The 17,314-nt window shown below is 36.9% G+C and overlaps 4 protein-coding genes across 9 annotated transcripts; 2 read left to right on the forward strand and 2 right to left on the reverse strand.

Moving 5' to 3' along the window:
- The first annotated feature begins 262 nt into the window (after positions 1–262).
- Positions 263–3,885, forward strand: LOC142525577 (E3 ubiquitin-protein ligase HAKAI homolog). Of its 4 annotated transcripts, none has more exons than XM_075629892.1 (5): positions 263–406; positions 1,207–1,517; positions 2,236–2,294; positions 2,516–3,009; positions 3,095–3,885. In XM_075629892.1, exons 2-5 carry the CDS (start codon positions 1,263–1,265, stop codon positions 3,652–3,654), a joined length of 1,368 nt encoding a protein of 455 aa, XP_075486007.1. In that variant the 5' UTR covers positions 263–406; positions 1,207–1,262; the 3' UTR covers positions 3,655–3,885. The 4 variants fall into 4 exon arrangements, with proteins under 4 accessions (XP_075486007.1, XP_075486030.1, XP_075486014.1 ...); XM_075629915.1 differs by having other exon boundaries at positions 3,098–3,885; XM_075629899.1 differs by having other exon boundaries at positions 296–364.
- Positions 3,886–4,392: 507 nt separating this feature from the next.
- On the reverse strand, positions 4,393–6,739 carry LOC142525598 (reticulon-like protein B12). Its single transcript, XM_075629924.1, has 4 exons — positions 6,401–6,739; positions 5,937–6,117; positions 4,727–4,938; positions 4,393–4,649 (listed from the first exon to the last, which is right to left on the reverse strand). Exons 1-4 carry the CDS (start codon positions 6,465–6,467, stop codon positions 4,480–4,482), a joined length of 630 nt encoding a protein of 209 aa, XP_075486039.1. The 5' UTR covers positions 6,468–6,739; the 3' UTR covers positions 4,393–4,479.
- A 1,702-nt stretch (positions 6,740–8,441) lies between these two features.
- LOC142525626 (OVARIAN TUMOR DOMAIN-containing deubiquitinating enzyme 3) lies at positions 8,442–10,771 on the reverse strand. Its single transcript, XM_075629959.1, has 8 exons — positions 10,631–10,771; positions 10,398–10,554; positions 10,207–10,294; positions 9,856–9,919; positions 9,419–9,524; positions 9,242–9,296; positions 9,022–9,075; positions 8,442–8,649 (listed from the first exon to the last, which is right to left on the reverse strand). The coding sequence occupies exons 1-8, from the start codon at positions 10,650–10,652 to the stop codon at positions 8,521–8,523; spliced, it is 675 nt and encodes a 224-aa protein (XP_075486074.1). The 5' UTR covers positions 10,653–10,771; the 3' UTR covers positions 8,442–8,520.
- Positions 10,772–10,886: 115 nt separating this feature from the next.
- Positions 10,887–16,799, forward strand: LOC142525607 (acetyl-coenzyme A carboxylase carboxyl transferase subunit alpha, chloroplastic-like). Of its 3 annotated transcripts, none has more exons than XM_075629948.1 (12): positions 10,887–11,159; positions 11,934–12,316; positions 12,415–12,489; positions 12,686–12,793; positions 12,958–13,118; positions 13,352–13,466; positions 13,580–13,734; positions 14,463–14,514; positions 14,592–14,660; positions 15,023–15,100; positions 15,181–16,322; positions 16,409–16,799. In XM_075629948.1, exons 2-11 carry the CDS (start codon positions 11,975–11,977, stop codon positions 16,315–16,317), a joined length of 2,292 nt encoding a protein of 763 aa, XP_075486063.1. In that variant the 5' UTR covers positions 10,887–11,159; positions 11,934–11,974; the 3' UTR covers positions 16,318–16,322; positions 16,409–16,799. The 3 variants fall into 3 exon arrangements, with proteins under 3 accessions (XP_075486063.1, XP_075486050.1, XP_075486057.1); XM_075629942.1 differs by having other exon boundaries at positions 10,888–11,157; positions 15,181–16,318; XM_075629935.1 differs by having other exon boundaries at positions 15,181–16,799.
- The last annotated feature ends 515 nt before the right edge of the window (positions 16,800–17,314 follow it).

Raw genomic sequence — 17,314 nt, forward strand, 5'->3', positions numbered from 1 at the left:
CGGATCAACACTACCGATATTCACAATAAAAACTAATACTCTTAGCATAAAAAGTAATGATTTTTCATGGATGACCCAAATAAGAAATATGTCTCACAAAATACGACCCGTGAGACCACCTCACACAAGTTTTGCTTTCTTATTTATATATATTTTAAATTATTTTTATTTTTATATAAAAAATTATGATTTTAGTTTCTTAATAAACTAATTAGTTATTGTATCACTTTTAAACTTTTTATATGGAACAATTTTAATTTGGGTCTCTATTTATTCAGCCTCAACTAATAAATTCCAAGCCCATATCTGGTCCAGTTAGAAATCCGGCACCGACCACCAAATCTTCCATATCTAACGTATCAAGGTTCTGTTTCTGATTGTCGTGGATGCACGGATTTGAATTCCGGTGACTTGTCAAATCTCAATTTATCAGATTGTCGATGCTTTTTGTTATGTAATTGTTGAATTTTCGCCATGAAATTAGGAAATCTGGAGCACGTCTGTTTATTGGGGAAAATATGGAATACAATGTTTTCATGAAGTTTTGTATGCTCAACTGTGATGGATTGGATTGTGATTTTTGTTTACCAACTCCAAAATAAGATTTTTACGGCGTGGTTTGTGTCACGTTTTTTCCCAGAGGATGGAGTTACCGGAGTACTATCTATCCGGGGTACACACTCGTCGCCTGAGTGTCACGTTTTGTATTGTGATGTGGTTTAGCTTGGGTTTTTTTAACCTTAACCATGTACAGGGACTGTTAATATACTTGTATCATATCAAGGATGGCGTGCAGTGACTTAACCATGATTAGTGTTGCACGGTCTGACAATTTTTTTTTAAAATTGTAAAATGAGCAGTTTGTGCATATTTTTTCCAGTTAGGAAGAAGTTTGCGGCCATTCCGCTTGCCATGAGAACAAAATATTTTCCCACTTCTCAATAGAGATCTATGTAGGAAACTCTTGAGTATTTTCAGTATGTATGTTGTATTCATGACTGATCAGGTTTATATGTGACTACATGTGGTGGTGTTGTTTGTTGAATATTTTATTCACTTTGCCATTTCATTGTCTTGTTATGTTTTGATTGACAGATTCACCTTATTTGTTTATGTTGTACATGCATTGTGAGTTGATCCTAGGCTGACAGGAAGCTCTAGTGTGTAGTTATGTTATCTTTCTTTATGTTTCTGACTTTTTCGCAGGACGATGTAGGAATAACGATCTCTTTTTTATATAAGCTACAAAATAGCTTAAAAAAATGCTGCAGATTCGACTGACCAAACCAACTAGTGAAAGTGGTGGTGGAAGTGCGAAACCTGCCCCTGCCGACAATGTCAGAGTTGCATGCCCTGATCATCTTGTTTTAGCAGATCTTCCTGTAGCCAAGAGCCTTGGTTCAGCAAGTGCTTCAGCTGTCATCAAGACTGTTGGCCGCAGGTCTCGCCGCCAGCTTGGAGAGCGTGTTCATTTTTGTGTCAGATGTGATTTCCCTATCGCTGTATATGGGCGTCTGGTAAGTAATGCATATAAGTTCTTACTCGTAGTGCAATTTCATCTCTGTTTTTCACTTAATAAAGTATATTGCTTGGAGGTCTATTTTTAATTAGAGAACGAGTCTCAAGGATGTGGAATAATTTTATTCTGTCACGCGTTCATATTCTTTACCACTTCAACAAATGTGACGCCTGTACATCTGTGTTACTGTCATCACTCTGTACATTCATCCACGAATAGGGTCTCAATAAGTTAACACTAAGAAAGAACTCTGAAATTTTTTTTGCTGCTTCACTCTCGGACTCTCATTCGTTGTGTCTCAACTCTCATGCTTGACACCTTTTGCCCGAGTGTGATGGAAACTTTTGTTTCGTTGATATTATTTAGTTGAGGTTCCATTATGAGTCAATTACAAGTGATAATGATGCTACAGCATATTTGCAGTATCTTATTGGGGATTATAAATTTGATGGATCATTTTTCATCAGTTGTACCACGGTTTCGTTCTAGAGAAGATATCAGTGATCTGTTTATTATACTCATTACAAGCCATGCTTATTGCATGGGCCGTGGTTTTTCGGCATTTGTTTTCCCAATAGGGGTTTTTATGCCTGTTCTTTCATTCCAGGGTTTATTTTGTCGTATTAAACCATTCGATTTACATCTTTTATGTTTCATCTATTTTATCTTCCCCGTGTTCATGTTCTTAGAAAATCAACAATCTTATGTTATTGCAGAGCCCCTGTGAGCATGCATTTTGTCTGGACTGTGCTAGAAGTGATTCTCTTTGTTACCTGTAAGAAATGTTTATTTGACCTCTTTTTAATATTTTGGTGGACTAGTGCGAGTGTCTCAGAGTCCCATTTGCTCATGGTCTTCCAGAAGAGTAAAAGATTTACAATCTTGATGATTATGGGAGACGGGTGCTGTAATATGGACTTGAAATTTGATTATTTGTGACCATACTTTGTCTTTGGTTCACTTTGGTTTACAGTGATTATTTTCCTTGTTATGCAGCTGTGATGAACGCATTCAAAAGATTCAGACAATTAAAATGATGGAAGGAATCTTCATTTGCGCAGCTCCTCATTGTCTCATGTCTTTCTTGAAGAAAACTGAATTTGAGTCGCACATAAATGAAATCCATGCCGACCTTCTTCATCCACTCAAGGAAAAGGAAGGAAATGAGTCAGAAGCTACAAGTGCTAGAAAACCTTCGGCCTCAGATTCCACAGTTCAAGCACCCCTAAGACCAGTATTTTCTTCAAGTTCAAATCTTCAGGCTCATGAACACGAGGACAAAAGCCAACGACCCCAATCCAGAGATCTGCCACCTCTGAGACCTAGTGTGCATCCAATGTCATTGCCACATTTTCCTGGAATAGTCCCAAATCACCTGTCAGAGCAACAGCATGATGGTAACCAATCCCAAGTTTTTGACAGAGCCGCCACCCAGATCCACTTTCCTCAACAAACCTTTGATCCTCTGGGTAGTCTGAGGCAAGATTCAGGTCAGTTGATATATAGGAAACGTAAGTTTTATCTGTGTCCCCTACATCTTATCAACTATAATTTTCATCCACCTAATTTTTGCAGCAGCAACCAATCAAAACCCAGTCTTACCTGCCCCACAATTTGGCTATTCTCCTTATATATCTGATGGAGCACAGCAGTTCGTTGGTTCTCCATATGATACGGTGAGGCCAGGTGCCATGGCAGAAGCTGGATCAGAGCATGGTACATTTTTAGGTTTCCCACCTGGACCTGCTGTACCCATGAATTTTGCACAAAACTATCCCCTGCCATGGAATATGGGAATGGTTTCTGGCCCTTTGGAGACTCCTCTTGCCCAAGGAGCTACAGATGGTTTCGTGAACGTGTCCGATCCTCAAGGACGGGGATTCTATCAGGGTGATCATGGACAGAATGCATCTGTTTTGCCTCCGAATCTGCCTCCACCTGCTGCCAATAAAACTGTGGAACGGAGGCCCCCGTCCTTGCCTCTTCCACCACCACTTCCATCTCCTCTACTTTCTTCCCATTTATCGCAACTAAAACAAGGATGGTCATACCCTACTGATGGAATCCGTGATACTCCACCAGGCTTCGGTTGGCAGCCTGAGGGACGTGACAGCTTCGGAGGTGGGCCCGACTAGGCCTTTTTCTTTCCACAAGTGGCTTGCTAAAATTTCCTTCAACTGCTCGTTTGATTTGAATATACGATCATTGTATAATTAGATTTGTTTTGAGATGATGTGTAAACGAAGGACTGAGTTTTCGGTCAGTGGTGTTTGGCTTCGTTGCCATTTAAGTATTTTCCAGAAAAATTATGCTCCATGTATCTGTGGTGCAAACTTGGAAATATTAATGAACTGGAAAGTATTACACATCACTTATAAGAATATTTTCCAATTTTCCCTTCTTCCCCTTATTTTAGGAAACGATTGACAGTTCCTTTATAAAGTTATATTATTATACTGGTCAATTAAAATGTTTTTTTTATTTGTGAAAATAAAGAAAGCAGCACTTTTTCTTTGGAAAGATTGTAAAAATATTGTTTTCAAAAGCATTAGATTGGAAGTTCATAAATTATTAATTTTAGCTCAAGTTGCCTGTGTTTTCTTTTCTTTTTCTTCTCGTTAAATCAACAGTGAGTACTCGTAGCCTTTGCCATTTTAATGTTACGGAGAATCATTGTTATGTCGCAGACATGATGGATTTTTTCTGACAAGCTGTGTCAAAATTCATTGAGATTCATTTCAGAATGTCACAATGCTCACTCAGATATTCTTTATTCTTAGCTTGAAAATAAAGAGTCGATAGTTTTTAAGTATGGAATTTTAGGCCATCCAAAATGGAGTAAACCAGTGGAATGTTGAGCCAAACAAAATCAATAGAAACAAAAGTAAAATGAAATAGTATGAAGAAAAACAAAATGCAAAACCAAAAACAGGTCAAAAAATAGTTTAGATTATGAGCCATCAACTCAATTTCTTCTTTTCCAGAATCCATTTATGAATCTTGGCAAAATATTCTTCCTTAAATCTTACATACAACTTCAGAAGTTTCCTGTATCCAACTAGAGCACATGACTCTATATGTCTTTCACATCTTTCATAAAGTGCTGGAACTGTAAGAACAAGAACAAGGCCTGCCCACAACACAAGAAGAATTAAGGCTATGAATCGAAATGCCGAAGAAACATATAATGATCTTTTTTTATCTTACTTGTGTAACCCAATGTAAGGAAATCGGTTAGGCTTCCAATCACGGAGATTATAAACAGACTAAGGCCAACTTTAATGAACATTCTCGAGTCCCTTCCAAGGGCAATATCTTCAGATGCCGAAAGCACCGCATTTGCACGGTCACAGATGAAAGTTGCAGCATCGTTTACCATCTCTTCAGATAGATGCAAATGGGGTAGAGGTGGTGCAGGTCTGTTTCAAATTATTTGAGGGGGTATTTAAAGAAACAGCACAGTAGTCGAAATTTCTATGATGGCCATTCGTAATGCACAGATGATACCATTTGAAAAGGAAAAGTCAAGCTTTATCATACAACTCACAAACTAAAAGTTTATGTACCTGCTACTACCTTCATACAATTTCAAATCTAGTTGGATACATCTTATTGTCTTAATATGAGACACATGGCACGTATATAGAAGGAATGACATATTACAAGAATCGTGGACAAGCATATCACAGCCTGAGAATCACGGCACCCGTTTATCAGTCATCAAATTATTTGATTGTTGTTCTTGGGCTTAGTATCTTCATCCTTCTCTATTTGTTAGCTTCTTTTTCAGTTTCCTTTGTCCCTATGTTTGCTGTATATATAGTTTAGTTTATTTTTTCCAGTTTTCTGTTAGCAAAATATATGATATATAATATATTCATTTTTACATGATAGAAATTTAGCAAATGAGTGTCAAGGACACTTAGTAACTTCTTAAATGCCCAAGAAATAAGTGGTTATTAGTGGTCCATAACTATGGTATTTGTTAAAGGAGAAAAACTGATGTTGTCATACCCCCGACTCAGGCCTACATAAGCTTGGCCTCACAATGAGCTCATATAATAAGTATTTTGTATGATGAGTGGTAACTCTACAAAAATAGTTTATTCAAGTTGATATAGTAGTCCGTTGTAACTTGTTATAAAATATTTCAAACTTCTATTCTGAATACACATGGAATAGGGGTTCTGCAGCCACCCTTCTTTTTTTAGGACAAGTTAACTGAACATGCTTCATGCAAATGATTTGTCTGCAGTGGACCAAGCCTAAATATTTTCATTGTTTCGAACAAATGCATCCACAATTTCGACATCAGCTATGATTTGAATTTACCCAAAACAACATGTCCCAACATCATTAACCACATACAAGCAGCCTAATGTAGGTAAAAACAAAGGCAAAAATCAGATCGAGTAACCTGTTTAAAATTGCAGCTGACTTTGCCCATAGAAAAAGAATGGTAAAGAGCAGCAAGAACACATTTGAGGTCAACGAGAGCAGAGTATAACCAGATATCTCAAACACCACCCAAGCCGCCAAAGTTACCACTAATATCCCCACTGTCAGGTTTTTTTTCCTCCATAGCATCACATCTGCCACTGTATAACAAGACAAAGGGCGAATCTTTTAACTACAACTACTGAATGAATCATTACTGCAAACATTTTTCAATCGTTCTTGATTAAGAGGGCTCTTCTTCTACAGGTGAAATGGTTTTGATTCACAAGTCAATTACAAATAGAACCTTATCACAATCAAGATCAAATTTTGCAAACACCAAACAGAAAAGGAAAAGCAAAAAACATGTCTTTCTGGATCAAAAAACTGCGAACCACAGATCAGAGAACTAAGTTGATGAGCAGCTAACAATTTCAGACTTACCAATACCTCCTCCAAGAATCTCATAAATGGTTCTCTGCCTGTTAAACAACCGATCTGATGAACCCATTTTCAAGAATTTAGAAACAAACAGATCCCATTAACTATATCAAATGCATTCACTTCTGATATAATCAATTAAGAATGGTCAATATTTGAAGGAAAAAAATCAGTCTTTTTATGCTTGATAAAGAAGTAAGGATCAGTTAGTCCCATAAAGATTTGAATACATCTTTTTTCTTCTTGGTCGAGTAATTATCATCAAGCGCTTATGTGCGCGTGGATATATTTATATGTATACATGTTTGAAAGAAATGATATTGACGTGTGGGGTTGGTGGTTCTCAGATTCCAGCCTAAAAGCTTGAAAATACTTTTCTAATGTTTCCTTTTCTAATTTATAGAACATATTTTAATTGAAGTAAAGTTGCCCACCGGCCTAAGCCATCAGTTAGTCGTGGTCGGTTGTTTAGGACGGCCGTGTTCTTGATTTTCTGTCTAAACCACGGTGGTTTTCTTTTTTCCACAAAATTTCTTATAAAAAATTTGTATATGGAGATAAATTAAATTTTATATGAGTCGAGCAGATATTTAAGTTTTAACGGATATTGATAAATATTAATATTTCAAAATTTTAACAGACGTAACTTGTCGTCTTTATTTGAAGTGTATATATATATAATATTTCAAAATTTTAACAGACGTAACTTGTCGTCTTTATTTGAAGTGTGTATATATATATATATATATATATATAATCTATGAATGTATATCGCATCGTACTGAAATTATGTCATATATCATATCCATAATTACTGCATAAGAAAATTTACCAAAAATTTAGGCATGTATAATTAGTATTAATCACCGAAATTATACGGCATAACGAAATTTCAATATGATATCAATATATATCGGTTTATACTCGATAAAAACCTTACATTTTTAAAATTTTATAAATTTATTGTTTTAAAATATTATATATTTTTTCGGTATTCCGATATATATCGAAATTTTCAAAATTTTATATTGTTACCGTACCGAAAAATTCGATATCGTTACCGTACAGTACTATACAGTATTGAAATTTTCGATACATCAAAAATTCGACAAATTCAATATTTTTCGGTACGATAATCTCGATATACCGAAAATCCGATATTTTTTTCCAACCATAATGTCATCGATACTATCTATAATATATTATAAAAATAGAGAAATATCCTAAGAGTACTTATATTAGATGACCATTTCAAAATTACAATTATCACCCTATATTTTTTATTAATTTAATAATTATTTATTTAATATCTTACCCAAGGAAAAAAAATATTTTAAATTAATATTTTTAGATAGCTATCTTGAATAAATTGAAAAAAAATTAAGGGAAAAAAGCCAAGAGCTTCTATAAATATAATTTAGAAAAAAGAATGATTATACAAACAGGCGAATCGTTCATGGACCTGGCTCAAACATAATCAACTCAATTCAAAGAGAAAAATAGCCTAGCAGCAGCTTTTGTCCCTGTGATGCCGACATTCTTACTGGTGGTGTAAGGGCATCCTTTATTTATTATTTTTTTATCGATGCCATAAACCGCACTATATGAGTCAGAGAGTTTATCCAAACGTAAATCGAGGGATATAGGTAAAAACTCAAAGAGTGATAATATGTTTCATACAAATATAATTCATGCAACACTGAAAATATCAACCCACACCATCCCAAACCTTACCAACTCATTCTGCCACTAGGGACGTAAGGACATCCTTTATTCTGGTGAAACCCAACATATCCATGATTTTGTTAATAGATTTCGAAATTTATGATTATTAGCTTAAAAATACAAAAACAAACCGTAAAACAACTAAACAAGCATTATAACCAAAAAGTGGACTGAAAGAATCTAAAAAACAACATCATTCCCTTTCCAAGAAAAAAAAAATTAAAATCATTCCTCTACTTCCTCCAACCATACCAAAGAAAATTGCAGGAAGATCTTCTTATTCCCCTTTAACAGACAAGCAACCGTCGCTTATGATGGGTAAAGAGCAGTTAACAAAATTTGCTGAGAACAAAGACAACGTTTTACAACAGTTCCGTCCTGACTAAGTAAACATAACATCAGACAAGTAGATCGTAATGGTTTTTACCAGTGTATAATAGTCTCACGGCCTTTTTATTTTTGAAACTTCTATGAAACTCTGTTCCATATTCTTGAATAGGTATGAAACCCGATCCCCCGCTGCCATGCTGCAAGTTCATACAAAGGCAATTTTTCACACTAAATCCGACCTTGCAATGCAAGATTTTACTTTGATACTATCAATTGCAGAGGCTGAATGATTGACCACGACCATCACACCAGTATATTGATCCTCGCAACGAGGGGCAGACATCATCATTTAGATTTTAGGGTAAGGGTAATACTCCATGTTTTGGAAATTCAAAAACGCTAATTTTATGAAGAATTACAAATTCTTTTAAGTTCCCGGGTGGTGATCTGCCCTGCCCCTCCTTGCCTCTTGCTCTCAACTTGAAGGATGAACTCTGTGGCCAACATGCCGATATTCCAACTTTACATGCTTGAAATCAAATATCTATTTCAGGTTGTGGGAGTAATACCTCGTGTTCCGGTATGTATACAACTATATGCTGGCAGCACAACTTTGACAGTACCTGATGTAAAAACAAGAAACATAAATAGAAATATAAATCGACTTCTACGGTGATAGATTGTGGCCACACCCAGCCCTGCTCACTCACCACCATGAAAACAATAATTACAAGTCCAATATCACCAACTTAGCAAGAGAGGGAAAAACAATAAAATGATGGAACTCACCAGAAGTTCTGCCTCTCCACCCCAAAAATCAGGCCTCCTAATACGTTGGCAGTAACTGCAATGGCAGAAGATATCATTTGAGTTGAATTAAACTGAAGAAGAAAGAGACCATAACTTGGAAAAGTAGAGTCCAACAGAAAGCGAATTTTTAAGTCACTAACAAATTGAAGGGCTCACCGTCTCAAAGGTTCCTCAACTGTTATTGCAATCAACGCCTCTTCATATTGTTGCCGTTCGTTGCCATTGTCACAGATGACCTCTCTGACAGCCATCCGTAAATCATCTGTCATCAACCCATAGAGAGTTTTGATTAGATAATTGCCAAAAGCTTACACAATTAAATGAAACAAGATATGGTAATGGTTTCATCAGCATCTATGTAAACCTGAAGAATTGCATTTGAAAGTTAAATTAACTTCAAGCTTTTGCTGTGCAATGGAGGGCACCAACGACAGTACAATAATGCAAAAACGACAACCATGACACAATAAAAAGACAAGAGACACGTTTAGATTTTGGATGGGCCGCCTTCAAGCTTGTTAATCACAATCCATTACTCGAGAAAGTTAAAAAGACAATTCTTTGCAAAAAGGACTTAGTATTCATGCACAGACCTGCATTTTCCCTCTCTTCTTGAGAGCTAAGTGGCACACCTTTATTGAGAGCCATTCCTTTTACCTGAGCTCATTCAACAAATGTAAAGCCACAAAATAAAAGGCATGAATTTCAAGATATGTTAAACCCAAATCATGGCTGACAAATTGAAGCATGCCTTATGGAAACAGAACTTTCAACAACGATCCCATCATTGAACAAAATTTGCATACACCAAAAATTCCAAAAGCATTCTCCATATATTCAAATGAACATAAACAGAGATTCGGTGCAGGTAGCAAAGCATGCAACGAGCTGTATAGAAAGCCTCAAAACAATGAGACTCGACAACACAGACACTTCACTCATACCAGGGCACGAAACATGCAGCGCCCATCCCCAGTTACTCTCCGAACAGAATAACTCTCCACTTTCTTCAACGCCGGCGAGCCCGAACCACTGACAAAACAAACGAACCATAAATTATCCAGTACTACATCAAACTTGATCACCCGGGGTGCCAAAAAAACCAAGAGCCTCAGCAGAAGAACGGTTCATTTACGCTAAGTTCCCAATCCTGGCAAAGAACCGAGGGGTGGCATCAGTGAAGGCCACGGATGGACTCGAGCTTCGAGGGAAGTGAGTGGAAACCGAAGGAACAGGAGAAGAGGAGATTTCGAAGTCGATGATTCCAAGCCTGAGTAGCTGGAGAATGTCATCTGCAGAATCCACAATTGTTAGATGCGACAGAGATTGCAAATGGATGATGTAGACAGAAAGTAACTGGGAGCTTACCATTGGAAGACCGTCCCGCCATTCCACCACCAGATGTTCGACGAAATGCGTCTTCGGTGATCCACACCGTAACTCCAGCTACGGATCGGCGTTTATGGTTTTTTTAATTGAAGCATACTAATATAAATATAAATAATTTTAAAAAAACTAAAGTATATTCGTTAAATAAATTTTATTTTTGAAAATCATGAAATATATATCTTTTATAAATAAAAATATTTTTTTTGGATAAATATGAAAACGCGCGAGCACTGAGTTTACTAGTTGAAGTGCCGTGTTTGTTTCCGGGGCTTCAACGGCCCTACCGAAAACGTTGCCCCTCATTTTCATTTTATTATTAAGCATCGGAACCATCGAAATTTATATAAATTCCACATTCCCCTCTCACTAATCACAAACCGGCCTTGCCCCGACGATCTTTCCTATGCTCCGCGATCTTTCGATTTCTTCTCATCGGTTTCTCAGATCTGCTTGTTTTTATTGAGCTGTAATCGGTTCCGATTTTTCGCTGCTGCATTTGATATAAGGTGTGTTTTTCTTCAATTTCCGGCCAGAATTTCTTCGATTATGGTGTTCGAATGCTGGATGTTGTGTTATTTTGCTTTGATCAAGTGTTTCTTTTGGCTCGGGATAACTTGTGGTGGAGTGTTTATGTAATTGCTATGTTGGGCGCTGCCGGATGGATACAATACGTACTCTTTAGTGATGATATGAATCTGTGGCATTTTACGAAATTGTCTTAATTTTTTTAGGTTTCAGGTTTTATTGAAATCTATGCATATAGTAGCTGCGAGTCTGCATGCCAACTAAATGTCATCGTTCCCTGAACTGAAATCATGTACCTTTATACTATATAGTTTTCATTCCCTGGATTGTTCTGCCTTGACTACTGAAAAATCAGAAAAGACACTGAATTAAGAATTTGAGTGCACTTATGCATATTAGGTTCCTCACTTACGTCACTGATAGTTTTGTTGTACCCCTTCTTTTATCTGGAGTCTGGACACTTCTCAAATGACATTCTTGAATAAGGTTTGAATGACAGCGTGCAATGCCGCTTCTGTCTCCAATGTTTTTAGATTCCTTGTGTCGGCTGAATTAAGGCCAAATCCTGTGTAACACACGCGCATCATAGAGCACACAGTTGACGACCTGAAGTGTCCCAGTGATTTGTTTTATGAATTGGATTCTCAATTTCCTAAAAAGAATATTTTGTTTATTTTTCTCGTGGTTCTAGCGTTTTACATTTTTGGTACTTTTCTTTTCTTAGAATTGTTCTTTTTCCCTTTTTGGCCCTTTAAAGGTATTCACTGTCCCAATTGATCCGCTCCTTCAAGTGGGACAATGGCTTCCATGACCCCATCTCCGGTGTCATTAATTGGGAATTCAGCTTCCAAACCTACTGCTTTGGATCTTCATAGGAGCTCAAATAATGGAGTTTTTGGTGTACCCCTAAAAGCACTTGGAAGGGCGAAACTAGGAGCAAAAAGGAGAGCTTTCACTGTATCTGCAAAGGTTAGGAAAGTTAAAAGGCATGAATATCCATGGCCAGAAGATCCTGACCCAAATGTGAAGGGTGGAATCCTTAGCCATCTCTCACCTTTCAAGCCTTTGAAAGAGAAACCAAAGCCAGTGACATTGGACTTCGAGAAACCTCTCATGGATCTGCAGAAAAAAATAATTGATGTAAGTATTTTATAAGATCTTTACGCACATTTACGACCTGAGCTATTTATATAGAAAATTTCATGGCTTGCTTTGATCCTATTGCTTTTCTTATGCAGGTGCAAAAGATGGCAAATGAAACTGGTCTGGACTTCAGCGATCAAATTATCTCTCTGGAGAACAAGTATCAACAGGTTTAGCCAATAACATGCTTATAATTTCAATTCCATTTCACCGCACTTCCTCTTTTGATTCCATTGCAAATGCAATTCCTGTTACCACTGTTATCATATAATGACCTTCTACTCAAGACTTGAGAGGCGAAATTTATGATCTTCTCTTTATTTCAATTTTATCAGTTTTTTCTCTTAATTCCATGTCAATTTACAGGCTCTAAAAGATCTGTACACACATTTGACTCCCATACAACGTGTGAATATTGCACGACATCCCAACAGGCCAACATTTCTCGATCACGTATTCAATATTACTGACAAGGTCTCTTCACCTGCAACTTATTTTGAGCCTAGGTTTTATTGCCTGCAATATCTTCGGAACTGATAACATCCAGTAAAATTATAAGAAAATGATGAACTTTAGATTTAATAAGGAAAATCTTTTTTCCTGTATATGAATTGGCCTGTATTTTAACACGTGTGCAGTTTGTTGAACTCCATGGAGATCGTGCTGGATATGATGATCCCGCTTTTGTCACAGGACTTGGTACAATAAATGGAAGATGCTACATGTTCATGGGCCATCAGAAGGGCCGGAATACGAAAGAGAATATACAGCGGAACTTTGGGATGCCTACTCCTCATGGGTATGCATTTAAGAAAGGATTCTTACATTCCATATTTTTGCATGATCTTATACATTGTTAAAAAAAAGAAAAAAAGAAATTGATGCTTTGTCTTTCATGATTAATAATATCCGTATGAATCTGGTGATTTAGTATAGTGACATGGAAAATTTCACATTCCACGGATCATGAAAGTTTGAGTGCGGATATTCCTATTTTACCTAGTGTTGACTGTGACATTCCAATTTCAATAGTTATCGAAAGGCTCTGCGAATGATGTACTATGCGGATCACCATGGATTTCCGATTGTCACTTTCATTGACACTCCTGGGGCATATGCTGATCTTAAATCTGAGGAATTAGGCCAAGTACTGTATAGTGTTCCATCAAGTGAAGTTCCTTATTGCTGAATTGTGTGTACCAAGTGTAAAGGGTTTATGTTGACTATTTTGTTTTTTCCCCTTTGTTTTTTCGCGTTAAGGGTGAAGCTATAGCTCAGAACTTGAGGACTATGTTTGGTCTCAAAGTTCCAATTGTTTCAATTGTTCTCGGAGAAGGAGGCTCTGGTGGAGCACTGGCTATTGGTTGTGCTAACAAGTTGTTAATGCTTGAAAATGCGGTCTTTTATGTTGCCAGGTACATCTCTATCAATGTTTTGAATATCAACTATTTGCCTCAAGATGCTGGTTTGGATTTTTCTGCTTTTTCTTCCACACTCTAGATACCTAGTCGGTGACTGTGATGTATAATTTAACTGCTGAATTGTGTCATGGTTGCTGCTTTGATGGTGTTTTGTATACCTATGAGTTATTGATTCCAGTGCATGCTATATCGTCTATATCCTCCATTACTCTTACCATCTTTGGCTTTCGTCGTGGCTACAGCTGGTTTACTTTGAAAATTTTATGAGTAAATGGTTCTCTTGAGCAGTGCGACTTTGGTTTTGTAGTTTTTGTTAGTGCTTTATTGTTATGCTTATGTTTTGGAAAGGCAGGAATAATATAAAGAAACGATAGTGAAACATAATAAGCTCAACAGTTCTTGGAAACTTAGCAGTGTCAGGCAATGCTATTTGATTGCATAAACCTAGAGATTGACAAATTATCTTCACAGCTTATAAGACCAGAGACTTCGTTGAACGAAAAATGTAACCTGAAAATTCAATATCAATCTTCCCATTTTCTGAGGATTGAGATAATTTCACTAGGAGGTATTCGTGCAATAAAGCTTTTGTGTTGCTGAAACATTATATGCAAATAACATGAAGATGCCCATTCAAATGGGTTTCTGCTTCTTCCTTAAAAAACTCGTCAGTGTATGTAAATTTGGGTTCCATTTTGATTTTCCTTCCCTTTATGAGACAGCCCTGAAGCTTGTGCTGCAATTTTGTGGAAGACTGCCAAAGCTTCACCAAAGGTGATTTTAAGATGTATCTGGTTTGCCAGTCATAACCTGTGATAGTTTTGACTTTGTTCCTTTTTTCCCCTTTTCAGGCTGCTGAAAAGCTGAAGATTACATCTAGAGAGCTGATGAAGTTAGAAATTGCTGATGGTGTCATCCCAGTAATAACTCATTTGCGTGTTCTTTTACTTGTGTTGATATATTATTTTCTACTTTCATGCCTTATTGTCCCACTATTCAATGTCCCTAAAATTATCTCTCAATTTTGTATACTGAAAATACAGTTTATTTTCTTAAAAAAAAAACAGTTATTTTGTTTTAACATAAGGTTCTAGTTGGAAAATTATGTGGAAAATCTATGCGACAGCTTCATTAAACGAATTAATATTCCTTCTTAGATTGTTCTTTCGTCATATACCTTAATCATGTGCTTAATCCTGAGCTTCAGGTTTCAAATATCGGGCTGTTATGATTTCCATTTTAACCTTACCATCAAATGATAAATATTTGTGGCTCGTTGTAGGAACCTCTTGGTGGTGCACATGCAGATCCTTACTGGACCTCACAACAGTTAAAAACTGCAATTGTTGAATCTATGGAAGTAGGATATTCCTCCTACATTACAATTAGTGTTTGAACGGATGGATAATCAGGAGACTAAGATGTTTCTTGTGTGTACAGGAACTTGTAAAAATGGATACAGAAATACTACTAAAACACAGGGCTCAAAAATTCCGGAAACTTGGTGGATTCCAGGAGGGAATTCCAATAGATCCCAAAAGGAAGGTCAATATGAAAAAGAAAGAAGAACCCATAGTACAGATAAGCAAGACCTCAGAATCGGAATTGAGGGATGAGGTAGAAAAACTGAAACTGCGGATCTTGGAAGCCAGTAAATCACCCTCAGAGATTCCAGAGACAGGATTGAAAGTGATGGTAGAGAAATTGAAAAGAGAGATCGATTATGAGTATGATGAGGCTGCAAAAGGTATAGGCATGGAAGACAAAATTTTGATGGTGCGAGAAGAAATTGCAAAAGCGCGGAATGTGCAGGACCAGCTTGCACATCCTGCGTTGAAAGAAAAGATTGAACTGCTTAAGGATGAGTTTGACAAAAAGCTTCCTTCAGCTCCTAATTACTCCAGCTTGAAATATAAGCTTGATATACTGAAAGAGTTATCCAAGGCTTTGAATCCCTCAAAAAGTAGTACCGAAAAAGATGAAATGAGACTGGAAATAAATAAGAAATTCAGGGAACTCGTGGATCGGTCTGATATGAAACAGAAGATAGAGACGCTGAAAGCTGATATTTCTGGGTCGGGATTGTCGGATATCGGTTCAAACCAGAAGCTAAAAGAAAAGGTTTCACAATTGCAAGAAGAGTTGGACTCCGAATTTAAGGCTGTTCTTGGATCCATGGGTTTGCAAGTAAACCCACGTGCTGTCCCAGAAGCCAAGGCAAAAATAGAAGCTTTCAACGAAGAAGTTAATATGATCATAGATGATGTTGTCAATTCATCAGGTTTGAAAGACAGGATTGAACTGCTGAAGACAGAAGTGGCAAAAGCTGGAAATTCTGAAGATCCAGACTCAAAAAGTAAGATCGAGGCTTTGGAGGCAGAACTCAGGCAGGCCATCATGGGGGCTATAAGCTCCCCAGAATTAAAAGAAAAACACGAGAAGATGGTGTCTGAGATGGCTGAAACCACTGAATCTTCAGTAGGATCCGATGCAAGTTTGGGCGAAGAAGATAACCAGTCTAAGACTGACGAATTACCGGTGAAAGTCAATTTGGAATCGAACCGCAGCTTTGTCTGATGCAAGCACACACCATTCACATTATCTGTCGATTACTGAGTTCCAATATATGTAGTTTCCTTTGAGTACTGATGAACCAGTTGTTCTACAGGTGACATGTTTCATGCAATTGTGACGCGCTTGCCCGAATCGGCCTAAAAGAACTAGCATGCTGGAGACAACTTTCTTGAACTTCTGTTTAATCTACTGCAACCCTGGATTTGTTAGCAAACATATGAAATCGGTAGAGAGAAGATGGGCTTCTTATTCAGCCCATTTCTTGTTTTTACATGCCTTGGATGTTTCCTCGTAAATTTTGTTTCTCCTTTTATGATCATTGGCGATGTTTTGAGCAGATAGTCATAGAACATTAAATAAAGGGCCTGGATTTTCTTTCTGGTAGCTCTTGTACGGTTTCCATAAAGTTTGATTTTGTGTCTTTGATAATCAGTGTTGTAGACAGTAACTCCGAATCCAATTGATAATATAAATTCGAGCTTGATAATATTTGATTGGAGTAGGTCTCTTGTAGATGGTCTCACGAATCTTTATCTGTGAGACCGGCCAATCATACCGATATTCACAATAAAATGTAATATTTTTTCACGGATGACGCAAATAAGATATCTATTTCACAAAATACGACCCATGAGCTCACACAAACTTTCGATTTGTTTGATTCATCGCAAATCGTTCAATGTTAATTCACATTTGTTCCCTTTAACATTTGTTCCCTTTCTTTCGTGGTTGTCGAAACTTGAAATTGACAACTTTCAAAACCGCATCAATGAAGTATACCATTGTTTGATTCATCGCAAATCGTCCAATGTTAATTCACATTTGTTCTTTTTTCTTTCGTGGTTGTCGAAACTTGAAATTGACGACTTTCAAAACCGCATCAATGAAGTATCCCATTGGATTTCACGCTGCAGAAATCATGGTAAAATTATGTTTATAATTTAGGGAATACCAAATAAGCTTTGGTCACTCTAACCAGATAATCTAGTGCTTTTTTATA

Source organism: Primulina tabacum, chromosome 2 (assembly GCF_025594145.1).
Source record: "Primulina tabacum isolate GXHZ01 chromosome 2, ASM2559414v2, whole genome shotgun sequence".
Taxonomy (NCBI): domain Eukaryota; kingdom Viridiplantae; phylum Streptophyta; class Magnoliopsida; order Lamiales; family Gesneriaceae; genus Primulina; species Primulina tabacum.

Bases quoted from the DNA above. Each gene is read 5' to 3' on its own strand.
- LOC142525577 (XM_075629892.1), top strand. From the start codon at position 1,263: ATGCTGCAGATTCGACTGACCAAACCAACTAGTGAAAGTGGTGGTGGA. The intron at 1,518-2,235 runs GTAAGTAATGCA...ATGTTATTGCAG, and splicing joins TCGCTGTATATGGGCGTCTG to AGCCCCTGTGAGCATGCATT. The intron at 2,295-2,515 runs GTAAGAAATGTT...CTTGTTATGCAG, and splicing joins AGTGATTCTCTTTGTTACCT to CTGTGATGAACGCATTCAAA.
- LOC142525598 (XM_075629924.1), bottom strand. From the start codon at position 6,467: ATGGGTTCATCAGATCGGTTGTTTAACAGGCAGAGAACCATTTATGAG. The intron at 6,118-6,400 runs GTAAGTCTGAAA...CTTGTTATACAG, and splicing joins GATTCTTGGAGGAGGTATTG to TGGCAGATGTGATGCTATGG. The intron at 4,650-4,726 runs GTAAGATAAAAA...TGTTGTGGGCAG, and splicing joins CCTTACATTGGGTTACACAA to GCCTTGTTCTTGTTCTTACA.
- LOC142525626 (XM_075629959.1), bottom strand. From the start codon at position 10,652: ATGGCGGGACGGTCTTCCAATG. The intron at 10,295-10,397 runs GTAAATGAACCG...TTGTTTTGTCAG, and splicing joins GCCAGGATTGGGAACTTAGC to TGGTTCGGGCTCGCCGGCGT. The intron at 8,650-9,021 runs GTATTACTCCCA...ATGAACTTGCAG, and splicing joins TATACATACCGGAACACGAG to CATGGCAGCGGGGGATCGGG.
- LOC142525607 (XM_075629935.1), top strand. From the start codon at position 11,975: ATGGCTTCCATGACCCCATCTCCGGTGTCATTAATTGGGAATTCAGCT. The intron at 13,735-14,462 runs GTACATCTCTAT...TTTATGAGACAG, and splicing joins GCGGTCTTTTATGTTGCCAG to CCCTGAAGCTTGTGCTGCAA. The intron at 14,515-14,591 runs GTGATTTTAAGA...TCCCCTTTTCAG, and splicing joins CTGCCAAAGCTTCACCAAAG to GCTGCTGAAAAGCTGAAGAT.